The 22,989-nt window shown below is 40.1% G+C and overlaps 1 protein-coding gene across 3 annotated transcripts in view; it reads left to right on the top strand.

Moving 5' to 3' along the window:
- Positions 1-765: 765 nt before the first annotated feature.
- The window catches only part of Clcn3 (chloride voltage-gated channel 3), an 81,894-nt gene continuing 59,670 nt past the window's right edge, over positions 766-22,989 (top strand). For 2 of the 3 annotated variants that reach the window (XM_057752247.1, XM_057752244.1), the window contains exons 1-2: positions 766-1,240; positions 11,187-11,362. In XM_057752247.1, coding sequence (XP_057608230.1) covers positions 11,203-11,362 — 160 coding nt within the window. In that variant the 5' untranslated portion in view covers positions 766-1,240; positions 11,187-11,202. The remainder of the gene's footprint in view (positions 1,241-11,186; positions 11,363-22,989) is intronic. The other variant, XM_057752246.1, reaches the window with a different exon arrangement.

The raw sequence follows: 22,989 nt of genomic DNA on the forward strand, positions 1-22,989 counted from the left end.
GGCAGTAAATATGAGTAAATATTATCATGAAGATAATACATATTCATAACATATTAAATATACATGAGACACAACCACCTCACGTCTTAGTTCTGCCACCCAGTGGCGACACCCATACTGGTCCCACAGGTCCTGCTCTGTTACAAACTCTGCACCCTTTTTGTTCACTAGGCTGGGCAAGCACCGGCAGAGGCCAGGAATATATACATATTCTTCCAAGAATTTTTTTTAAATAGGTGATTTGGATTTATAAGGATTCTTCTCCTTGCGTATTTTAAACGTATAACGTGCGACGGGGTGTAAGGCTAGGTGACTGTGACACCGTGGCACACACCACCACAGGCCCCGCAGCACTTGGCGCTGGTTTAGAGGAAATCGTGGGGTCCCACGCTCGCTTCCGCCCGCTTTGGTTTCTCACGGTGCGAGCAGGTCGAGGGGACGCCAGGCTTCGCCGCGATGCCGGGGACCGCTCGTTCCCGAAATCGCCTCTCTGCCGGGGCCGCCTGCTGTCCCTTCACATGGACGCTGGCGAGGCAACAGCGAAGACGTGAGTGACGTGAACAAGTCGCGAAACGAGACGTGATCCCCGGAGAAGGCTCCGCCGCTCGCTCAGCGGCTCTCCCGGCGGCCACGCCCAAGTCAGCCGTCCCGACCAATAGGAGCCGACGCCCCTCCCAGCGCGGCCCTCGGAGGAAGTGCTGGGACGGCCGGACGCCGAACGGCCGTTCACGGCAACGCGGTGACGTCACGCGCGGGCGACGCACCTGTCGGGCTCCGACTCCCGCAGCTTCTCTTCCAGTTCAGCGGGTCAGGGTCGGCCGGGTGCGGGTCGCAGAGCCGGCTGCTCAGCGCGGGTGTGCTCGGGGCGGGCGGGCTGTCTGGTGGGTGAGGCTGGAGGGGGCGGAGGTGCGAGAGCCGCGCTGCTCTCCTCCCGATCAGTCGCTGGACAGCGCCGTGAGCCTGGGGACTCAAGTCGGGGCAGAGGCAGGTGGACCCGAGGGCCCGCTCGAGCCGCAGGCTTGAACTTCACCCAGGGAGCAGCCTCCGCCTGTCCCGCCTGGCCGCACACGCGTGACTTCCCCTGTGAGCCGGCTGGCCGTGAAGTCCGCCGGGGCGGCTACCCGGCTGCCCTGTCCCGGCGAAGCTGCCGGGGCGGCTGGCGCGCGATCTCAAGCAGATGCGGGGTCCTCCGGCGGCGCAGCCACCAGTCGCCCAGCTTGCTATGCCTCTGCGCTGCGAGGTGAGTCGCCAGCCGCCTGGTGTCACGCCTGGGCGGCGGTGGACCGCGAGCCCGGGCTCTGGCGTCCTCGTCACTTTGCACAGTGGTACCTACCTACCTGGTATCCATCCCGTTAAAATCTCACCCATTTCCTCCAGGAGCCGTCGAAGGACCTATAAGAACTAGAACTAGGTGCCAGGACAGGATTAATCTTGAATTTGCCCAAATTTAGCAATAACATTTAGCTTTTCTATCTTTAGACCTACGCATATCAAAATCTTTGTGTGTGTGTGTGTGTGTGTGTGTGTGTGCAAATATTTGCGTGTTGGTAGTAAACTTGTCGAACCGGAAGTTACTTTGGAGAACTTTTCATGGGGTATGCTTTATTTAAACTATGGCGTTTTAAAATTAGAGCACAAAAACGTTAGTTACATATTCATCAGGTGTATTCTAATTCTAGACCCAGATTTCTGTTTCCTTTGGAAACAATGACTGTTTATGACCACTGGACCAATGTTGACCATGCCTTTTAATAGCCCCCTCTTTGTGAGTGTGTGTCTAAAATTCAAAAATTCAGTTCTGCAAACTTTTTTGAGCCCTTGTATTCAGTGCCTTCTCTACCACTGTGGCTTCTGTAAAATTGACGCTTTGTAGATGTGCTTTTTAACCATGAAGAACTTACATGATTATTTTTTGGGGGTCAGTGTTACAAACCTTTGTAAATGACTTAAAAACAGGATTTCAGTTCGGGAATGTGTTCCGGAAGTCCAGTGCTTATGTGTATATTGTTTACCAGTCTCAAAAGGCGCTGCTTCTGCTGATGTCCTATTTTATATGGCTCTAAAATCAGGCGTATGACTTACAGGTAGTTTCTCTAATTGAATAAGTTTAGAAATGTTCATATGGTGTTGGCAGAATTACAAATAGCATTCAGTCCCCACCCCTTCCTCTCTTCCCTACTTCAAAGACTTTGAGCGGCAGCTCCAGTTATTTGAAGAGGTCAGTATGAATAACTTAGGTCGTTACTTGGAACTAGTGCTGTCTTATGTACCTCGTGAAGCCTTTAAGGAATTAGCCTGGTTTTGAATATATATCGTTCAGAAGAACAGATTTGTTAAACTTCTGGGTTTGTGGTAGAAAAATGGCAATTGTCCAAGTCATGTTGGTGATAGACTTTCTGTTTCCTGTTGTGACATGTTGGTAATAATTTTCAGACCTCTCCGGAAGCCAGATTTGATCTCTGTGGTGGGTCGCAAATTAAAGTTGTATCCTGTGGGTTTGACCACTATCGCTGCTTTGTGGAATTTTTAACTTGCTTTGTAGTCAAAATTGTCAGAGAACACTGCATATATATATGTGTGTATATATATATATATGTACATATATGTGTGTGTGTGTGTAAATTGAGTACTTTCTGTGGTTTAGGGGGTGTGTGTTTGAGAGAGAGAGAAAGACATACACAGGGAGAGCACTCAAGTTTTCACCAATCTTACAAAGTAGATAGATTCACTTTGTCCGTTTAATAGGTGTGGAAATTTGAGAAAGAATTTAGTTATTATTCCTACGGCCCCACAGCAATAAGTGTCAGAACTGAGGCTTCAGCAGTTCATTCCAGAGCTCTTGCTTCCAGTCCTCAATGGCTGCCCTGTTGAAGCTCTGCTAGGCGACACTCCACAGGAGAAGGTGGAGTGAGACACACCACCATAGGTCCATTCGTTTATAACTCACAAAAGGGACGTGCAATTGTAGAAACGCTTGTAAGTGTTGTTTCTGAAAAGGGAAGTGTCCAGCACTGCCGTTTTGATGAACTTTATGATGGTTTTTCTGTGCACAGCTGTCTTTGCTTTTAGGCATTCAGCTGCAGTTCTTGTGAAGTGTCCCTTAGTTGAGTATGACGTGTAGGGAGACTGCTTCGTGCACGATGGACCTCGGAGATTTGCTTCAGCTGGGAGGGATGAGAGGGCTTGAAGAGGCCTTGTAAAGTCATGAAAACTTTTTTTTTTAAAGTCGCGGCCTTCATAGCAGCTTTAAAAATGGGTTATTGTTTTATATTTTTCTCCTTCTTATTATGAGCCCTATACTTGTGGATTTCCCCCCACCCTATGCAGTGCTTAATTTTCCCTTTTCTCGATGCTTGTTCTTGTTTTCAAATGTACTTATGTGTGTGTATTTGAGGCACAAATGGTACTTTGGTAGAAGTATCCATTGTGGAAACATTATGTCAAATCCACACAGATGACTTGTTGTTCATGTATGGTGGAAACACTGTGTGAGGTGGCAGTGTAAAGGCCTACAGCTCATCATGTGTAGCCGTGCTCACTGTGCAGTTAGGTCACTAATTGCCTAGGTAACAAAACCTGTACCCTTTGACCAGCACCCTCCCCTGCTTCCAGACTTGCAAGCCCTTGAGATCTAGCATTTCTACTCTGGTTTTGAACTGGACTCTTAGATTCCACGTGTTGGTGAGATCATGCAGTGTTTTTTTCTGTGCTTGTTTACTGTATCTGTTGATAGACACTTATGTTTTCATATCTTGACTTTTCTAATAGTATTTAACTTAAAAGAATTTGTAACATTAAGAAATATTCTTCAGGGAACTAAGTACTTAGTTTTTTGAACTAAAAGATATAAGATGCAGTTTGGACACAACATGCTAAGTAAACAGTAACAATTAAAAAAACCAAGTAATGTTACTTTTGGGAGACTAGTTAGATTATTGTGTTACCTTGGAATGTGATAAATTCTGTCTTCATAACCCAATGGATCTACTAAGTAATCCCTCCCCAATTTATTCTTGCTCTTTTGTTCCCCTACCTTTTAGAATAAAGTTTTTTAGAACAAAGTTTTTTAAACTTTTTGGCTTTCTAAAAATTATTTATATATTTTATGTATATGAGTTCTTTGCATGTATATCTGCACACCAGAAGAGGGTGTCAGATTCTATTATAGATCAGACAGTTGGGAGCTGCCACATGAGTGCTGGGAGTTGAACTTAGGACCTCTGGCTAAGAAAAATAATTATATAAAACTAATTTGAGAGGTTAATTTTACTTTGGGTACTTATTTTTAAATTGAACCATACCCAATGCTGATAGTCTTACTATAGTACATTCAATTTCTGTTGTCTAGTGATTTCTCTGATTATTCTAAATATTAATTTTTCTCAAAAGACTGCATATTTGTATGTATGTGTATATTATACACACACATACACATATATTACAATTTTTCTTTTACATTTACTTATGAAGAAAGGCTCTAGATAGAGACAGGAGAGAAAATGAAATGGGGCTGAAAATGACTAAACTTCATTATATAGATACATGAAACTATCAAACTAATAAAATTATAAAAAGATTGCTTATTAAAATATTCTCAGTTAATGCAAATTATTAAATTCCTTCTGATGTATATAAATTTTAATTGTACTTTAGTATATAAATATCACCTTCAATAATGCCTCAATTTGATGTATCTCAAATTGTTTACTAAAATTGTGATTTATACCTAATTTTTACTTTGTACTGACCTACAAATAAAGGTTGATTATTAATAGCTAGTATTGATTAGTAATTAGTTTTGCTTCATTTCAGTTTAGTATGTCTTCCCACTCTGCTTTGTAATTCCCTGATAGGAAAGGAGAAAAGATTTCCTGTCAGTGTGGAATCAGATGGGAAGAGAATGTGCTGGATCCTCCTGAAGGGGATCCCAGTGCCTCTGCCGCCTGGTGTCTGCTCCTGTCTCATGTCCTGGTATGGTGGCCTAGGAACATGTCCACCTGCTCTTTCTCTCTGTTCCTCTACTTCCTCCTTTCATTAACCTTCCTACTTCTAGAGGGAGTGAAATCTTTTCATTAAATGTGGAGAAGAAACACTTTAGAGTCATTGCTTCATTTCCCCCTAGTTCTCAATAGATCAGATTTATTTTATTATTTAAATATTTATTTATTCATTTATTTATTTTTACCCGAGACAGGGTTTCTCTGGCTTTGGTGCCTGTCCTGGAACTTGCTCTTGTAGACCAGGTTGGCCTCAAACAGAGATCTGCCTGCCTCTGCCTCCCAAGTGCTGGGATTAAAGGCGTGTATGGTTCTAGATCAGATTTATTGATCTTGCTTCTGTGTGATGCTTTGAAAGATACTTTTTCCCACTTTTACAATGGTTGAAAATTCTTTAGTATAGCTTCTATTTTTGGTGCTGGGATTGAACTCGGCCTCGACTATGCTAAACTCTACCCTGAATTTCATCTACAAGTTGATCTCATTTAATCAGACACTCTCATTCACTCATGGTTAGGCTTTGGTATCTTTTTGCAGCTGTTCTATAGCCTCTTATGAGTTTTATTTAAGTCAGCATCTGTACATGTGTTTTTTTAAAAAAAATATTTTGTTTATTTTTATTTATGTACACATTTGTCTGTGTGAGGGTGTCACATTCCTTGGAACTGGAGTTACAAAGACAGTTGTGAGCTGACATGTGGGTGTTGGGAATTGAACCTGGGTCCTCTAGAAGAGCAGTCAGTGCTCTTAACTGCTGAGCTATCTCCCCAACCCCCTCTACAATTATTCTAAGGTTCTGGTACCATAGACTGTTATAAGTGTTTCATGGTGAGAGATTCATTCCTTGACAGAGTGAATTTGAGAAACATTTAATAGATTTTTGCTTGTCAAGTTAATGTTTATATAGGTTTTCTCAAGAACTTTTTTTTTTTTTTTTTTTTTTTTTTTTTAATTTTTCGAGACAGGGTTTCTCTGTGGTTTTGGAGCCTGTCCTGGAACTAGCTCTTGTAGACCAGGCTGGTCTCGAACTCACAGAGATCCGCCTGCCTCTGCCTCCCAAGTGCTGGGATTAAAGGCGTGCGCCACCACCGCCCGGCTTCAAGAACTTTTTTTAAAAACTATTTTTAGCTAATGCAGTCTCTATTGTATGGTAAAGTTCCCAGGCATACTGACCATCAAGTCTTTCTCAAAGCTAGAAGTTCATGTACCTACCTACAGATGCTTTTTCTTGTCTCAGCTTGGAAGTTCAGGTCATGCCACCTTTTTCCTTAGGTAACCCCCCTCACCCCCAATCTTATGTACCTTTTTTTGAGATACTCAAGAGTATCTCAAAAAAAAAAAAAAAAGGAAGGAGTGTCTTAGTTAGGGTTTCTATTGCTGTGAAGAGACACTATGACCATGCCAACTTTTATAAAGGAAAATACTTAATTTGGGTGGGACATCGTGGCCTGCAGGCAGACGTGGTGATGAGAGGTCTACATCTTACACAGGCAGCAGGAAGTGGTCTGAGACACTGGGACCTCATAGCCCGCCCCCACAGTGACACACTTCCTCCAACAAGGCCACACCTAATGAACTTGTGGGGGCCAATAACATTCAAACTACCTCAAAGAGCTTCATATTATCTACCACAGTCAGATGTAGTCTTTTCCTCTAAGTTTTGTTAAGTTGTGTTATTGGTCAGGTTCTGCTTTTTACTCTAAGAATACAAATCAGCTATGTAAGAAAATACTATATCTCCCTTGAAGATAATATTTAATGTATGCTGAAGTTTACTGAGGCCTGTAAAAATATAGTATACAATAAAATTGCATTAATAGTTGCATCAGTTTCTGGTACTTCTTAGCTGTTCTATAAATATTTGTGATTAAATGGTTATTTTGAAATCATTAAAATAATTGTCATATTTTAATGTGAGACAAGTATAAATGTAAGTTTTTTGTTTTTGAAAATGTGTAAACATATATATATATATTTCACTATATACTATATAGTGAAATATAATCCTACCTGTCTTCATTTATCCCTTCTAATACCCTCCATGTCCCCTCCAACATTCCTACCTTCCAATCTCATGTCTGTCTTTTCTTTTTTCTCTCATTTGGTGGGTTGATAGGTGGGTGGGTCTGCCTGTCCATCTTTTTTACCTTATCTATCTCTATCACCCACCGAGTCCACTTAGTGTTACCCATATGTGTGTGGTGTAGGACCATCTCCTGGAGTATGGCAGGAACCTACCAGTGGATACATCCTCACAAAATAGTTCTCTTTCTCCCAGCAGCTATTCATCCACTGCCGACGGCTTCTTTTTTTTTTTTTTTTTTTTTTTTAAGATTTATTTATTAATTATGTATACGGCATGTGTCCCCGCAGGGCAGAAGAGGGCGCCAGATCTCATTACAGATGGTTGGGAGCCACCATGTGGTTGCTGGGAATTGAACTCAGAAGCTCTGGAAGAACAGTCAGTGCTCTTAACCTCTGAGCCATCTCTCCAGCCCCTGCCGACGGCTTCTTAGTGAGGGGTGAGACCTGGAGATCATCTGCCCCATCTATATTGGGGTAGATTTGGGCTTTTGCGATCTTGTACAGGTCATATGCAAGTAACCGCAGCTTCTGTGAGTTCCTGAGTGTGATTGCCATGTCTTAGACAGAGGAAAGCTTCCACAGCCCTCCTCCCCATCCTCCAGCTCTTCCTGTGCCTGAGTGGTGTGGGGTGTGTGGATATAGCTGTCCAGTGGAGGGCTAAGTACTCAGTCTCGTATCTCAGCACTTTAGTTTTACATGTCTCCATTGATTGCTGTCCACTGCAAAAAGAAGCACATGTGGGTGTAAACATAAATATTTCGAAGGCAATTTGACAGCATAACTGTCAAAATAAGAATAGCAGGTTCTACACTTGGGCTTGTGACCTCCTGAGCCACAGCTTTTGACCAGGACTCAGTGCCAGGCATGAGATTTCCTCTGTCAGAGGAGGCCTCCTATCTAATCAGAAAGTGCTTGATTTTCCCTTAAAAGTCATACCATTGCCAGGCAGTGGTGGTGCGCATCTTTAATCCCAGCACTCAAGAGACAGAGGTGGGTGGATCTCTAAATTTGAGGTCAGCCTGGTCTACAGATTGAATTCTAGGACAGCCAGAGCTATAGAAATTAATACTGTCTAAAAAAGTAAATGATGCTCTATTGCACTAGTGGGCACATCTGCCTGGCAGGTTGGCTTTACAGCATGAGTGGTCCAGTGCTGGGTAAGACCATGATGTCTCCTCTGCCGCAGTAGCTTGTTTAGCACCTTCCAGCACTGTGAAAGCTAATCATTAAGGAGGGAGTTTCCGGTCAGCTTAGTGTTCATTGCTCTGTGTTCTGCAGCCAAAGTATATGCTGTCTTCAGCAACAGGATCTTGTAGTCGTGTTGGGTAACCAAGGGTAGTAGCAGTAGCCTGTGTTCTGGAGACCTCTGGGGCCTCCTTGACCAGTTAAGTGGTAGAAAGGTATTCCATGCCTTGATAGTAAAACCTTTAAACAATGTAGATAGGAATGTGCCTTACCTACATACAGATGGTTAGGCTTTCCCTCTCTGCCATCATTGCTTTGGCGACTTTGGTCTTTCTTTCTGGTGGCTGACATGGAGAGTTTCATTTGCATCTTTCATCGGTTGTGACCTACTTCTCTGTTTAGCTTACCAGCCAGACACACAGTTGGCTGACACACCTTCAGAGCTTAGCCATTACCTTCAACCTGCACAGGTACCTTTATAGGAGAAACAAAACTTGATTGAGAACCACAAAGCTCCCTTAAGTTACCTGCTTGCAGGGTCTTTGGGAAATCAGTCTAGGAAGTATTTATGTGTTTTAACAAGAAAAGTAATATCCATAGAGGAAAACTGATGAATTGAACTTTTATCAAGATTAAATATTTTTGTTATGTGGTAGACCGTCCTGGGCTACAGAATGAGACCATCTCACAAAAAAATAAAATAAAATAAATAAACAGTACTCAAATTGTATACCTGATATGTATGTGAAAAACAAAAATTGAGCATTACTTGGTTTCAAGATACATTCTAGATCAGAAGATCAGTAAATTAATAAAATCTCATAAAGCTGTGGTCAGTGCTATACAATGGGAACTGAAAGAACTAATGAAAAATTTAACATAGGCAAACTTTGACTCAGGTACTAGGGGAGACTTTTTTTTTGGTTAAATTATTTAAAATTTTTGTGTTTCATCTGTTGAGAGAATAATAGCTTCCATACCTTATTATTGGCTCATATGTAATACACTTTTGTAAAGTGTAATGAGAGCGCTAGAGAGATGTGTTTACTGCCTAGAGTGATGCTTTTGTTTGTTAGTCGTTGAGGTTCTGAGATGGCATATGTTCCTGAGGTTGGCTTGAACTCTGGATAATCCTGCTTCAGGTTCCTACAAGAATGTGCCAGATGCCTAGCTAATTAATGGATATTTGATGTGAGGTTTGAAGAATGAGTAGCAAGTTAGATGAAGAGGAGAGGGTGTGCTCCAGATCAAAGACATACTGAAGGCTGTGGACCAGGAGGCAGGTAAGGTCCTGATGGGACTGAGAAAGTGGAAGACGAGTGGTCTAGAGTCTAAAAGAAGTATACGCTGCAAAATGAGGCTGGGAACTGGGCGGGGACTGCCAGCCTGGGGCTTCTCTGCCTTGTTAAGGAGTTTGTCTCTTAAGAAATATGAAAAATAATTAAATAATTAAAATATTTTAGTGCACAGAATAGGTATAGATTGCTAGTCACACCTTCTTCCTTCCTTTTTTCTTTTCTTTCTTTCTTTTTATTTTTTTTAGGACTGGCTGCAGTATGCAGTATAAAGATCAAGTTAGAGGTAGACAAGGTACTTGTGCAGAGAGCATTAGAAATTTATTACAACACACTAGAATTTATCTCTGGGAATCTTCATTACTATATAGGAAATATGCTTGCAAGCTACCCTCTACTATACAAAAATTGATTTAAGTAATACATTAACACTCTTGGAATATTATAAAATAAAGCATTTTTGAAGTTGCAGAACAGCAAATATTTCTTTGTAGTTTACTTCCAAAGTTGTTTATCTCAAGGCCAGCTTACTGTTGTTGCAAAGGGTGTGTATGTGTTGAAAACCGAACACAAAAACCTAACTAGTTTCTGAATGCCTTTGTTGTTAAGACACTATTATGCTCATATTTCATGTACAGAAAGAAAAGTACCAAGGAGGTGACATTGTCTAAGAACTCTTGAGTCTTGGTTGAGTTTGGGAACTTTGATTCTTTCGTGTTCTGTGTGTACTTACTTACTGTGACTTTCTAGTCAGTCTTGCTTTATAAGCTTTACTAGTTTGACTCCCTCTGTGGTTGATGAGTCCACATGTCAGCATACTTATACATTTTCATCTTGATCGTGAGCCTGGAATAGACGTATTAAATGAGCTGGATGGTGGTGGCTCACGCCTTGGGATGCAGAGGCAGGCAGATCTCTGAGTTTGAGGTCAGCCTGGTCTAAAGAGTGAGTTCCAGACCAGCCAGGGTTACACAGAGAAACCCTGCCTCGAAAAAAAGATGTAGGAGTATTATTTTGGTATATAAAGAATGAAAATAAAATTTGGTTTTACCTATGTTGAAAAAAATGAAAAAAAATTAACTATTTTCAGTTTTTCCTGATTAATGTTTGACCCCGTGCTCCAAATACTTAAATATTTCAAGTTAATTTAAAAGATATTAACTTACAATGTTAACTTTAAAAATTAGGTAGCACTTGCCTGAAGTAAAATCCCAAGGACTTGGAATTTCAGCCATTTGCTGTCTTTCTTGCAGGCCTTTCTCTTGCAAAGTCCTGTCCTGTCCATGTACTCATAAGTGATTGCATACCCTGATTCTTCCCTGTCCTGTGCAGCAAGCTGCGCACTGTAAGTGCACCTCTGCACTTGATAGATTTACACTTAGAGGATCTTAAGATTGTTACAGTGCTGTTTGAAGGAGTTCTTCTGTCTCTTTGACACCTGCATAGTGAGAAGAAAGAATTGAACCATCCCTCAGCACTTAACATAATAGAGGGAGCCCTTGTTACAGCGGCTGGACTTAGTATTTTTACTGCAAAGACTTTAGCTTTCATTTTGTGATGTTAGAATACATGATTTTTGTCATATGTTGGGAAAATGTTGAAGCCATTTTCCCCTTTTTTCCAGATAACCAGACAGCTAAATGGAGTCTGAGCAGCTGTTCCATAGAGGCTACTATAGAAACAGCTACAACAGCATAACAAGCGCCAGTAGCGATGAGGAGCTCTTAGATGGAGCAGGTGCTATTATGGACTTTCAGACTTCTGAAGATGACAATTTGTTAGACGGTGACACAACAGTTGGTAAGTGCAGCATGTCAACTGAGAATTGTAGTCATGAATATCTACCAGTACATATGCTCTGAGGCTTTTTTTTTTTTTTTTTTTTGAGACTAACATTTGGGGTAACTTTTTAAAGCCAAGGTAGACTCACAGAACTTAAAATTAACCATTTAAAAGTATCCGTCTCAGTGACCTTATTCATAGTATTATCCTAAAATATTTTTACTACCTCCAAAATCTCCAATATTGAAGTAAATATTCAAATTTAAGTGTAATTCAGAGAGGTATGCAACCATTACATTGATCTCATGAAAACAGAGAAATAAACAAGTTCTGTAATTTCCCTTTAGTTAAGAAACAGCATTACCTAGATTCCTCTCTTCTTTCCCTAACAGCAACTATTATTTGATTTCCATTTAGATTGATTTAGTGGGTATTTACACTTTCTGTAAGTGGGGTCATAATGTGAACTCTTATCTCGTGTTTTTAATTGTGTTTTGGGATTATCTGGGTTGTTGCACACGGTAGTGGTTATTTCCATTGCCGTGTAGTTTTTCATTGTGTAAATATACTGCAGTGTAGTTATTCTGTATATTCCATTGTAGACTTTAGCGTTTGCTAATAGTACTGCTAAAATATGTAAGTGCATGTGTTTTAGTGAAGTAATCTAACGCATCTTGAGTTATACTTAGTGTGCAATGCCTAAATCTAGAGTGTGCGTGTGTCAGCATCATCACCTACTGTCAGAGATACCCAACATTGTGGTGTGCTTATTTCTGTCTGTAGTGTGTGAAAGGTTAGTTGAGCATCTTTACCAAGTACCAAAGTATTACCAGTTTTAAACATTTTAACTGTTCTCTCATTTTGAGCTTATATTTGATGATTTGGGAGTTGAAATGCACTTATATATGTTAACTTGGCTTTTTAGGTTGCCTCCAGAAGTGCTAGGTCAGTCAGCCTGTTTTATAGAAGCCCATTATTTATTCTGATTTGTCAGATACATTTATTGGAAATATCTTCTTTTAACTCTTGAAGTGTGTCCTTTCATTTTCTTAGTAAGATGTTTTGGGGGAAGCCATTGATTCTAATGAACTCTAGTTAGTATTTTTCTTTGTTCTGACTGTCTGTGTTCTTGTTAATAATTCTTCTAAATTGGGTATGACGGTACACATGTGCACTTCCAGGTGTTGAGACTAGGATAGAGAATCGAAGGCCAGCCTGGTTTACATAGCCAAAGGTCTGTTATTTAAAAATAAAGATTTCAGGTACATCAGGGGATCAAAGGTAGTATTCTATTTTCTTCTTGTGCCATTCATATTTAGATCTAGAATCTTCTTACATTTAATTGTGTGTAATGTGAATAAAAATTTAGATTTATTTTTTCCCATATGCATAACTGGTCCAGTACCAAGGCAGGCAACTTGAACTGTTAATCAAAATGACAGACACTTTGGAAGATAGCTTGACAGTTTTGTATACTATTAGCTATAAGATTCAGCAATAATGTACCGAAGTATTTATTCCAGTTAGGTGAAATAGTCACATGAAAATGTTTTAAAAAAAACAAGTAAAAGAAAAAAAATAGAGAAAAACCTAAACAAGCATCCTAGTGAGAAGCTGTGCTGTGCTAGGTAGGGTACTACCTGCAGTGTTACTCTGTATTTCTGTAGGTGCATGCTGGGCTTGTGCCCTTACAGTTCTGAAATACATGCCTTTTTTTTCAGTGAACCTCAGCGTATGTCTATGTTTTGTGGTTAAATTTACTTGAGCAGGATATGCTTCAGTGTTCTTTTCTATATACTAACCCTAGTGGAGGGAGAAACTTAAATATGACTTGATTTCTTTTCATCCTCAGACTGTTTTTATAGGGCATCCCTGTTCTACTTTGCTTTCTGTTGCTTTGGTAAAATGCTGATGGAAAACAAGTTGGTGGGGGAAAGAGTTTATTCCATCTCAATGCTCACAGTCCATCGTGTAGGGCAGCCAGGGCAGGAGCAGAAGCAGGAACAGCAGCAGAGCCCATGGAGGAATGTTGCGGTTCATCTTACTCTCACGGATGCTCATTCAGCCACTTTCCTTATACCACCCATCCTATGTAAGTTAGTAATCAAGAAAGTGGCCCCACAGACATGCCCACAGGCCAATCTGATGGGGGCAGTTTTGCAATTGAGGGTCCCTCTTCTCAGCTGTGTCAAGTTGATAACCAAGATAAACCATCACAAACGTTTCTACAGCTTTCTTTCCCCATTCTCTTCGGATTTCGGTTACTTGTGGTTGAGTTTCTCACTGTGATGCTTAGGCTCTTCTGTATTTTCCTTCTTTTATGTATTTTTTCATTTTCGTGTGAATATTTCACCTAACTAGAGTAAATATTTGGAATATTATAGCTGAATCTTATGGCAAAGGTACAGTTAATAAAGGAAATTTCCAAACTGTATTCTAAAGTATCTGCCATTTTGGTTTAGTTTCTGTTGCCTGCCTTCTCATCAGCATTTGGTAGTGTCAAGGATTTGAAGTTTTGGGATGTAGCCATTTCATAATATACATGCTATAATACACAATATTGTATTACAGTAATAAATTGTTATTTCATGTTCTGAGAAAGTCTTCATATTACTGTGCCTTTTTGAGCATATTTCTTGACATTTGTGTCTAAGAATTTCAGTGCCCAAATCATCTTTGGTTCCATTTCTGTTGCCTAATTTTTTTCTTCTCTTTTGGTTCTTTTTTGACTTTGGCTCCTGTAATTGTTAACTGACTGGATATTATGTACAAATAGTAGTGGAATTACTGGTAGCAATATCTGCACCAGAGTACTTTCTTTTATGCAGGGGACAGGCAATCTAGGATCTGGCAAGAGAATTTACAACATAGTTTTAACTTTCTGTTAATTGGTCTCTTAGAATTATTTTATTCTTAGGACATTGCTTCTGAGAATTTTTTTGGTAGGAAACTGCTGCCTTTCTGGGAGGTATTCATTGGTAGGCACTAGTGCTCTCTTTTGTGCTTTTTTTATATAATGATTCATTTATTTATTATGTTTACAGTGTTGTGTCTGCATGTATGCCTGCAAGTCAAAGAGGGCACCAGATCTCATTATAGATGGTTGTGAGCTGGGAATTGAACTCAGGCCCTCTGGAAGAGTAGCCAGTGCTCTTAACCTCTGAGCCATCTCTCCAGCACCCCCCCCCCCCTTGCTTCTTTTAGCACCTTAAGATTGCCAACAGCTCTGCTGTTATTATAATGACTGCTTCTTTGCCTTTGCTTACTCGTTTGGGAATCGTAAGTACTTCAGGGGTAGAGTGGCACGGAATGAAGCTCTTTGTCTCTTTCTCCAGGATCAGTCCATGTAAATTCACATTGCTATGGTGGCTTTGTACTTCAGACTTTGAGCCTTTAAACCTTTCATACTGTCAGCTTTTAATCTTCACCTTCTGGGCCTCTCAGTTATTCTTGTTTATGAGCTTAGAAATAGCACCAAGCAAAAATGGTTGAGACTGTTGTGTTTGCCTCTGCTTCATTGCTTTTCAGAATAGTAACACCTCCAGGCTATTTCCCTGGGATGTTCTTTGATATAAAAAGACAGCACTTGCATTATTAACCATTTGCTTTTTTATTTTTTCTACCTAATTTAAGTGACATTTATTGGCAGTTATAAACTAGAATATATGCATTCATAACTTGAAAAATCAAGTGAAATGGACAGTGTTCTCTCTTTTCCTCTCTATCACTCTTTGGGTTTTTTATGTGGGGTATAAAATTAATCAGGAAAGTAGAAGGGACAGGAGGAAGGGTCCAGCACTTCCCGTCTTCCTACTGTCATCAAGTGCTGGTGATGCTCTTATGCCAAATTTTTTTTTTATTTTTGAGACAGGGTTTCTCCGTAGCTTTTGGTTCCTGTCCTGGAACTAGCTCTTGTAGACCAGGCTGGCCTCGAACTCACAGAGATCCGCCTGCCTCTGCCTCCCGAGTGCTGGGATTAAAGGACTGCGCCACCACCGCCCGGCTTATGCCAACTTTTAAGAAAGAGAACTAAGTAGAAAGGGAAGACAGGGGTACACAAATATGACCTACTAATTTTCCTCCAACCAAACCCACCAGTATACTTCTCTGTGTGTGTTAGCATCCAGGCACACCTTGGCCCTGCCCTGTGGAAACCTGGCACAGGGCATCATGCCCTGTGCTCTCCCTCATGCCTCCTTCAGCAAATCCTACCTGCCTACGAGTCAGGACACTAATGTAATGGTATGCCGGCATGAGGTGGGACTGGGAGCGTGGATCCCATGGTAAGGGACAGACACACTATCATACAGGATTTAATGAGAAGGAAGTTTACTGGGGAAGGGAAAGGAGGGGGGAGAAAGAGAGAAAAGGAGGGAGGGAAAAAGACAGTGACCTGCCTCCTCAGAGAGAGCAGGAGTAGGTAGGGCTTGTCTTTTAAAGGGACAGGGTACTGTCTGCCATGCTAGCGGGCATGGCACAAGGCAGGACACACTGTGCCAGGTTCCCAAGGGGTGGGGCCAAGGTGTGCCTGGATGCTAACAGTTTGTCACTTACTAGAACTTGACAATATACCTAACCAACACCAGCCACTGGCAATGGGAATGACATCACTAGATAGAATAGTCATGAATCCTTTACTGATATATCTTACCAACCAAATGAAAGTAAGGCTGTATTAGCAAGGAAGAAGTTGGAATGGCCTTAGGGGAAGCAGACATTGGTGTTTTCTGTATAAATTTTGTCCTCAAAATTAATTATATATTTTTAAGTTTGATAGATATCCTAAATACTTTGTCTCAAAAATGAATTTGTTTTCTTTTAAATGCTTTTTATTGCATGTGTTTATTGTGTATGTGTTTATGCATGGCATGTTGTGTATGAGGAAGTCAGGATATCTTGGTGGACTCAGTTCTTTTCCGTGTAGGTTAGAGGGAATCTAAACTCAGGTCATCAGGCTTGTTGACAAGTGCCTTTACCCACAGATCCATCTCACCAGTTCCAGAGAATTTTATTTTAATACACCTTTTGAATTGGGAAGACTATTCTGTTAAGGGGAAGTAAATGGTTGGGTATTTTTTTTTCCCACTTTTTGGAGGCCCACCACCCAGCTCCCAAATAAATACACTAAGACTTATTCTTACTTATGAATGCTTAGCCTTAACTTGGCTTGTTTCTAGCCAGCTTTTCTCATTTAAATTATCCCTTTTCTCTTTAACTACATTTTGCCTCTGGGCTTTTTACCTTTCTTCATTCTATAAGTCTTTCCTTCTTACTCCATGATCTGCTGTGTAGCTGGCCCCTGACAGCCTCCTCTCTTTCTACTTTTCTTGCTCCTCCCTCCTCTTTCATCTCTTGAGTCTAGATTTCTCTTCTTATTTATTCTCTCTGCCTGGCAACCCCACCTATCCCTCTCCTGCCTTGCTATTGGTTGTTCAGCTCTTTGTTAGACCAATCCAGTGTTTTAGACAGGCAAAGTAACATAGCTTTTATGGAGTTAAACAGATCAACATAAAAGAATGCAGTACATCTCTGCATCACTAAACAAATACTCCACAGCATACACGAATGTCACACAAACTAATATTCCACAATAAAATAATGTATAAAGGACCAGCAATAGGAATTATCTCTGAAGCAGCAAGTATCCTTGTGAGATACACCGTGTTCTTGTAGATGACGAGATACTACCAACAGCAGCAGAAAGGGGGGTGTTTAGAAGAGGTAGGGACCTTTACCGTCATGAACTCAGACATATGTGAGGAAAGGCCATACTTTAGTAAGAGCTCTAAAGAGTTATCACAGCCAATGGTAGAACACACAATTGGGAATAAGTATTTTTTCATAATTTAGTATTTGGTTTTTAGTGTTCCAAGACAAAGCCCCACAAAACAAATCAGAACAGCAAAAAGCCACCGGAAAGTACCCAACAATGTTTTGCTGTGTGGTGAATAGCCTTCAAATTGGAAACCTGAGTCACATCCTGATTCAGCAAATTCTGTAACTTTGGGCAAGTCAGCCTTTGCATGCCCCATGCTTTCCTAATTAAAAATAGCAGGCACTGAATGAGTGCTCTGAGAATTAAGTGCATTAGGGATCTTTACCCAGATGATATAAATTGATCATTAAAACAGTTTATTAATGATAGAGAATCAGTTAAGAGTGGCTGTTTCTGTTTTCTCCTGTATTCTTTCCGCTTGGATATGCTAAACTCTTTCATCCTAATATAAACAAATTCTTCTTTGAGAACATTCAAGCAAGGTATCATTTACATTTCCGGTATTTCTGATGAAAAGGATGTAGGCCTAGAAATGGAATAGCGTGAAGTTATAAGAGAGAACTTGCTTTGGGACTCTCCACGAGATAGCTGTTTTTGTATAGCTTATAGTTTATAAATCCTTTAAAAAATATATTTACTAATCTCAAAAATAAAGTCTACTAAAAGTAAATACTAGGTGCTTTAGAACAGATAGTTATCAAAATAGAAGTATTGTTAGGAATGATGACTGCTAATAATACATGTGGATGGATGGCAAAAAGATGAGGCTGTATCTATATTAAGTACAGCTAATTTGAAAGAATATTTTAGTCAATTAAAACTTTTTGGAAATTGAAAACATTTTCATTGCAAATAACAGGAAGAAGGGCCAAACTTTTGTTGCAAGGGTTGGATTCATTGAAGGGAACCATGTGGTTCTGCCATTGCCAGTGAAGCACATGGTTATACATCAGTAGAACTTAGAATGATTCTTAGCTAGTGCAGTCTTCAGGTGAAGTAAATTACTGAGAATCATTCTCCATATAGGCAACCACAGGCTTTAGCAGGTTTAAGCAGTTGCTTTGTGTTGTTGATGTAATTATACTGTTTAAAATATGAGCCTGTGCATATTTTTGTCTTGACTGAAACGTTTAGCTGGCAGTTGTCAAGAGATCTTTAAAGTTTTTAGATTGTCTAAAACTGAATGTTAGAGTTGAGAAGGCTTACTTCTAATTGTCTTAATCTTTTTTGTTGTTGTTGTTGTTTAGAAAACCCTTAAAATAGTTCAGAAATGTAAGATGCTTTAATTGTTGAAACTTTTGGGACGTATGATAGCTGGGATTGGAATACAGTTATTATCTTACTCATTTCTCAAGTATAGGTTGAATGTTCTTTATTTGAAATGCTTAGAACCACGTTTCAGATTTTTTTTTATAATGTTGAGGGAGCAGTATTTGCACAATTTGGCCGGGCGGTGGTGGCGCATGCCTTTAATCCCAGCACTTGGGAGGCAGAGGCAGGCGGATCTCTGTGAGTTCGAGACCAGCCTGGTCTACAAGAGCTAGTTCCAGGACAGGCTCCAAAACCACAGAGAAACCCTGTCTCGAAAAACCAAAAAAAGAAAAAAGAAAAAAAAAAGAAATTTTTGGGCAGGGGACTCATTTATTTATTTATTTATTTATTTATTTTTTTATTGAAAAAAAAAAATTTCCACCTCCTCCCCGCCTCCCATTTCCCTCCCCTTCCTCCCGCCCCTCTCCCCCTCCCCCCACTCCACTTCTCCTCCCTCTCCAGTCCCAAGAGCAGTCAGGGTTCCCTGCCCTGTGGAAAGTCCAAGGTCCTCCCCCCTCCATCCAGGTCTAGGAAGGTGAACATCCAAACTGTCTAGGCTCCCACAAAGCCAGAACATGAAGTAGGAACAAAACCCCGTGCCATTGTCCTTGGCCTCTCGTCAGCTCTCATTGTCCGCCATGTTCAGAGAGTCCGGTTTTATCCCATGCTTTTTCAGTCACAGTCCAGCTGGCCTTGGTGAGCTCCCAATAGATCGGCCCCACTGTCTCAGTGGTTGGGTGCACCCCTCGTGGTCCTGACTTCCTTGTTCATGTTCTCCCTCCTTCTGCTCCTCATTAGGAACTTGGGAGCTCAGTCCGGTGCTCCAGTGTGGGTCTCTGTCTCTATCTCCATCCATCGCTAGATGAAGGTTCTATGGTGATATGCAAGATATTCATCGGTATGGCTATAGGATAGGTTCATTTCAGGTTCCCTATCCTCAGGTGCCCAAGGAACTAACTGGGGACATTGCCCTGGGCACCTGGAGGGGACTCATTTAAACACAGAATTTTTACACACAACCTGAAGATAATTTGTACGGTATTTGCAGTATGCCTGTTCCTTGTCTGTGACTGACTGTGATTAGCATGAAGTCAGGTGGAGAATTTCTGGTTTGTTTCTGTTTCATGTTGGTTCAGAAAGCTTCAGGTTTTATAGCACATTAGATTTTGGATTTTGGAATTAGGGATGCTGTATCTGTATATCAGTACATGAACTTTAGAACTCAAATGATCTGTGACATTAGACTCGGAGGTTCTGAGCTATTTAAAGAGGTTAGCATTCAGATATCAACCATTAGGCTCAGCTTTATTAAAGATGTTTATGCTTTCATTTATATTGTATTCATTGTGTGTGTGTGTGTGTGTTAGATAGGGTTTCTCTGTGTAGCCCTGGCTGTCCTGGAACTTGCTCTGTAGACCAGGCTGGCCTCGAACTCATAGAAATTTGCCTTCCAAGTGCTGGGATTAAAGGCATGTACCACCATGTGTATTCTTTTTGGGTTGAATATTCTTAAATCTTCCTACATGAGAACTTTTGGAAGGAGTGCTAGGTAAGTGGATGCAGAGTGGCCATTCAAGATGACGACACATATGCTAGCAAGTCCTGCAGATAGAGCCTGGCATCAACATCATGAAACTGGCATCTAAGAAGTAGGCTCATGTTATCCAGGCCTTTAGATCTTACTGGGTAAAATTGTAGTGCAAATTTTGTATAGTGAGAAGTAAAATAGTCTACTTTATTCCAACCAAAGAAACAAGGCAGCTCATTAAAAGATACATAGAATTCAGTAATTAAGTGGTTTATAAGAATGAAGCAAAAGGAAAGCCACCTGAAGTGACAAAATGTAGAAAAGAGACCAAGAATAAATGTTACCAACATACTTAACGTTTTTAAAATTATCTTATTCTATTGTGTGTATTAGTGTTTTGCCTGCATGTATGTCTGTGTACCCCATGGTGTCCAAGGTGGCCAGAATAAGGAGTCAGATCCCCTGGGACTGGAGTTCTATACAGACCAATGTGAGCTGCCATGTGGGTGCTGGGAGTCAAACCTGGGCCCTTTGGAAGAGCAGACATTGATTTTACCTATTGAGCCATCTCTCCAGCCCACCAATACACTTGAAAAGTATATTACTTAAAATTGTCAAGCATGTATATAACTTTAGTCATTTTCCTCTTACTCCCCCTCACCCCCTTATGAAGCCCTTCTCTTCCAAATAGTGTTCCTCCAACTTTTCATTTCTGCTTCTTGTGTGGCTGCTTTAGTTAGGGTTACTTATGAACTTACTAGACAAGATGGTATCTTCACCCAGCAATCACTGTCATTAGTTCCTCAGAGAGGAGGAGCACCTGGTAGGCTCCTCCTCTATCCGTAATGAAAAGGTAATGGCCCCAAAGTATAAATGAGTTTGTGTTTAAGCTCAGATGTCAGCAAACACAAGGGTTGGGAGGCTGTATCACCTGGTAGATGCACAAGGTTAGGACTCATAATTATTTTCTTAGTAGTAGCAGAAAGGGAGCTGGGGAAGCAAAAATGCTCCTGCTGAAAAGACTTACTAAGAAGAAATATACCCCAATGATAGATATTCTGTGAATTCCTGGATGAATTATTTATTTCACTTTTCTAAGGCGTTGAGTCACTGTGTTCTTTAAAACTCATTGTTTAAATTACCTTAGCCTTGTCACACACTGAACATACATATTCGACCCTTTCTCAATACTGCATGAATGGCATCTGACAGATACAAAATTATTTCTTTTTAGAAAGATTTTTATTTTATGCATATGTGTATTTTGTAACATATGTGTCATATGCATGTAATACCCACAAAGGCCACAAGAGGACATCAGCTCCTCTGGAACTGGAGCTAACTGGCAATCATGAGCCAAATATGAGTGTTGAGACCTGAACCCGGGTCCTTAAAAGCAGCAAATGCTCTTAACCTCTGAGCCATCTCTCCAGCCCCATAAATTTCTTCTTAATGAAGAATTCTGACCTTAAGTAAGAACAATTTTCACGAATGGAACCTCTAATGACTTCTATTTAGTCTGACATTGTATTTAACTTTACTATTTCTAAATATTACTAAATAGTAATTGCTATTACTAAATTGTAAAGCTTAATAGTAATATTTAGAAATAGTAAAACTATAGTATTCTAAATATTGCTATTTCTTAATGAAATCTAACTGAATATAAATAATTCTCAGCGTAAAATCATACAAAAAAATAACTGCAAGAAGTAATCATTGATGAATTCCTAAAATGTTATGTTATCTATACTCTCTCATCTATCCAGAGATAGTCTGTCAGACTATTATGAGTAATGCCCAGACAGATGGAGTACTCTTATCAAAATATTATGGACCAGAGTATTCAAAATTTGTTTTTGCTTATGTTTTTTAAAGAATTTAATAGTCATATCCACATAATGAGAGAACAGTTAAAGCGTTAAAAACTGGTAATACTTTGCTATTAGGTTTTGGTAAAGATGTACAACTGAACTTGGACACACTGCAGACAGAAATAAGCACACCTCACTAGTCTTTGTGGGACAGAATGTCACAGTGTAGCCCCGCTGGCCTGGAGCTCTGCTTCACAGGTGCTGGGTGATAAGCAGGTCGCACCACACCTAGTTCGTAGCTTCTTTTAAAAGTGCAAGTTATTAATATTTACATTATGAATTAAAGAATTTAAAACTTTAGTTCATTTAAATATAAATATAAAATGTATTTTGACATTAATGAGAAATATATTTTCCAAATAAACTTAGAGAAGAGGGCCACTGATTTGCATTTAAAAATATCTCTAATGTTTTCTTAGTAGAGGACAGATTCTCAAATGTGTTTGTTACGACGTGTTAGAAAATTTATCTCAGACAGCACATAGAAAAGAATATAATTTACCAGCTTCTTGTAGGTCGCTGTGGATATTCTTTGATATTATACTACAACGTGACAAATGTTAAATTCTTAAAGACTTACTGCCCTCTTGAAGCCATATTAATGAATACTTTGTGCTCTGTAAAATTTAATCCATTTGTCCCCTTGCACTTTTAATGGGTCTTCTACCCACATACATGTTTTATTATTATACATAAATAATTTGGGAATTTTATTTATTAGTGCATCATTTTGCTATTACAACCGTAACAAAATAACTACAGGCGGGGTGCCTTAAAGCACACACTTTCTCACTTTTCTGGTGCTACAAATTGATTTCTTGTGAGTCCTTGGTTTGTAGGTAGTCAGCTGCCCTCCCCAAGTCTTGTTTTGTTTTTCTTAGTGTATCCACTTTGTAAGAGACAGGAATGACTTTGGTTAGCCGTAATTACTCTTTTAAAAGTTAATTTGGATCTTATCTTCAAATACAGTCATTTCCTAAGATAAGAGGTAAAGAAAGACCTTAAAGTACACATTTGGGGGGGGGGGCGGGTATTAGGATTTCGGCATTATGCTGTCCCCTGTCACCTGGCAGAATGCACTCAGGCAGCACCCTGGACAGTCAGCCCAGGGTCCAGTGGCTGCTACATCACTATATAGTCTGTATGCAAGTTTAAA

This window comes from Chionomys nivalis, chromosome 20 (genome assembly GCF_950005125.1).
Source record: "Chionomys nivalis chromosome 20, mChiNiv1.1, whole genome shotgun sequence".
In the NCBI taxonomy this organism is placed as follows: Eukaryota; Metazoa; Chordata; class Mammalia; order Rodentia; family Cricetidae; genus Chionomys; species Chionomys nivalis.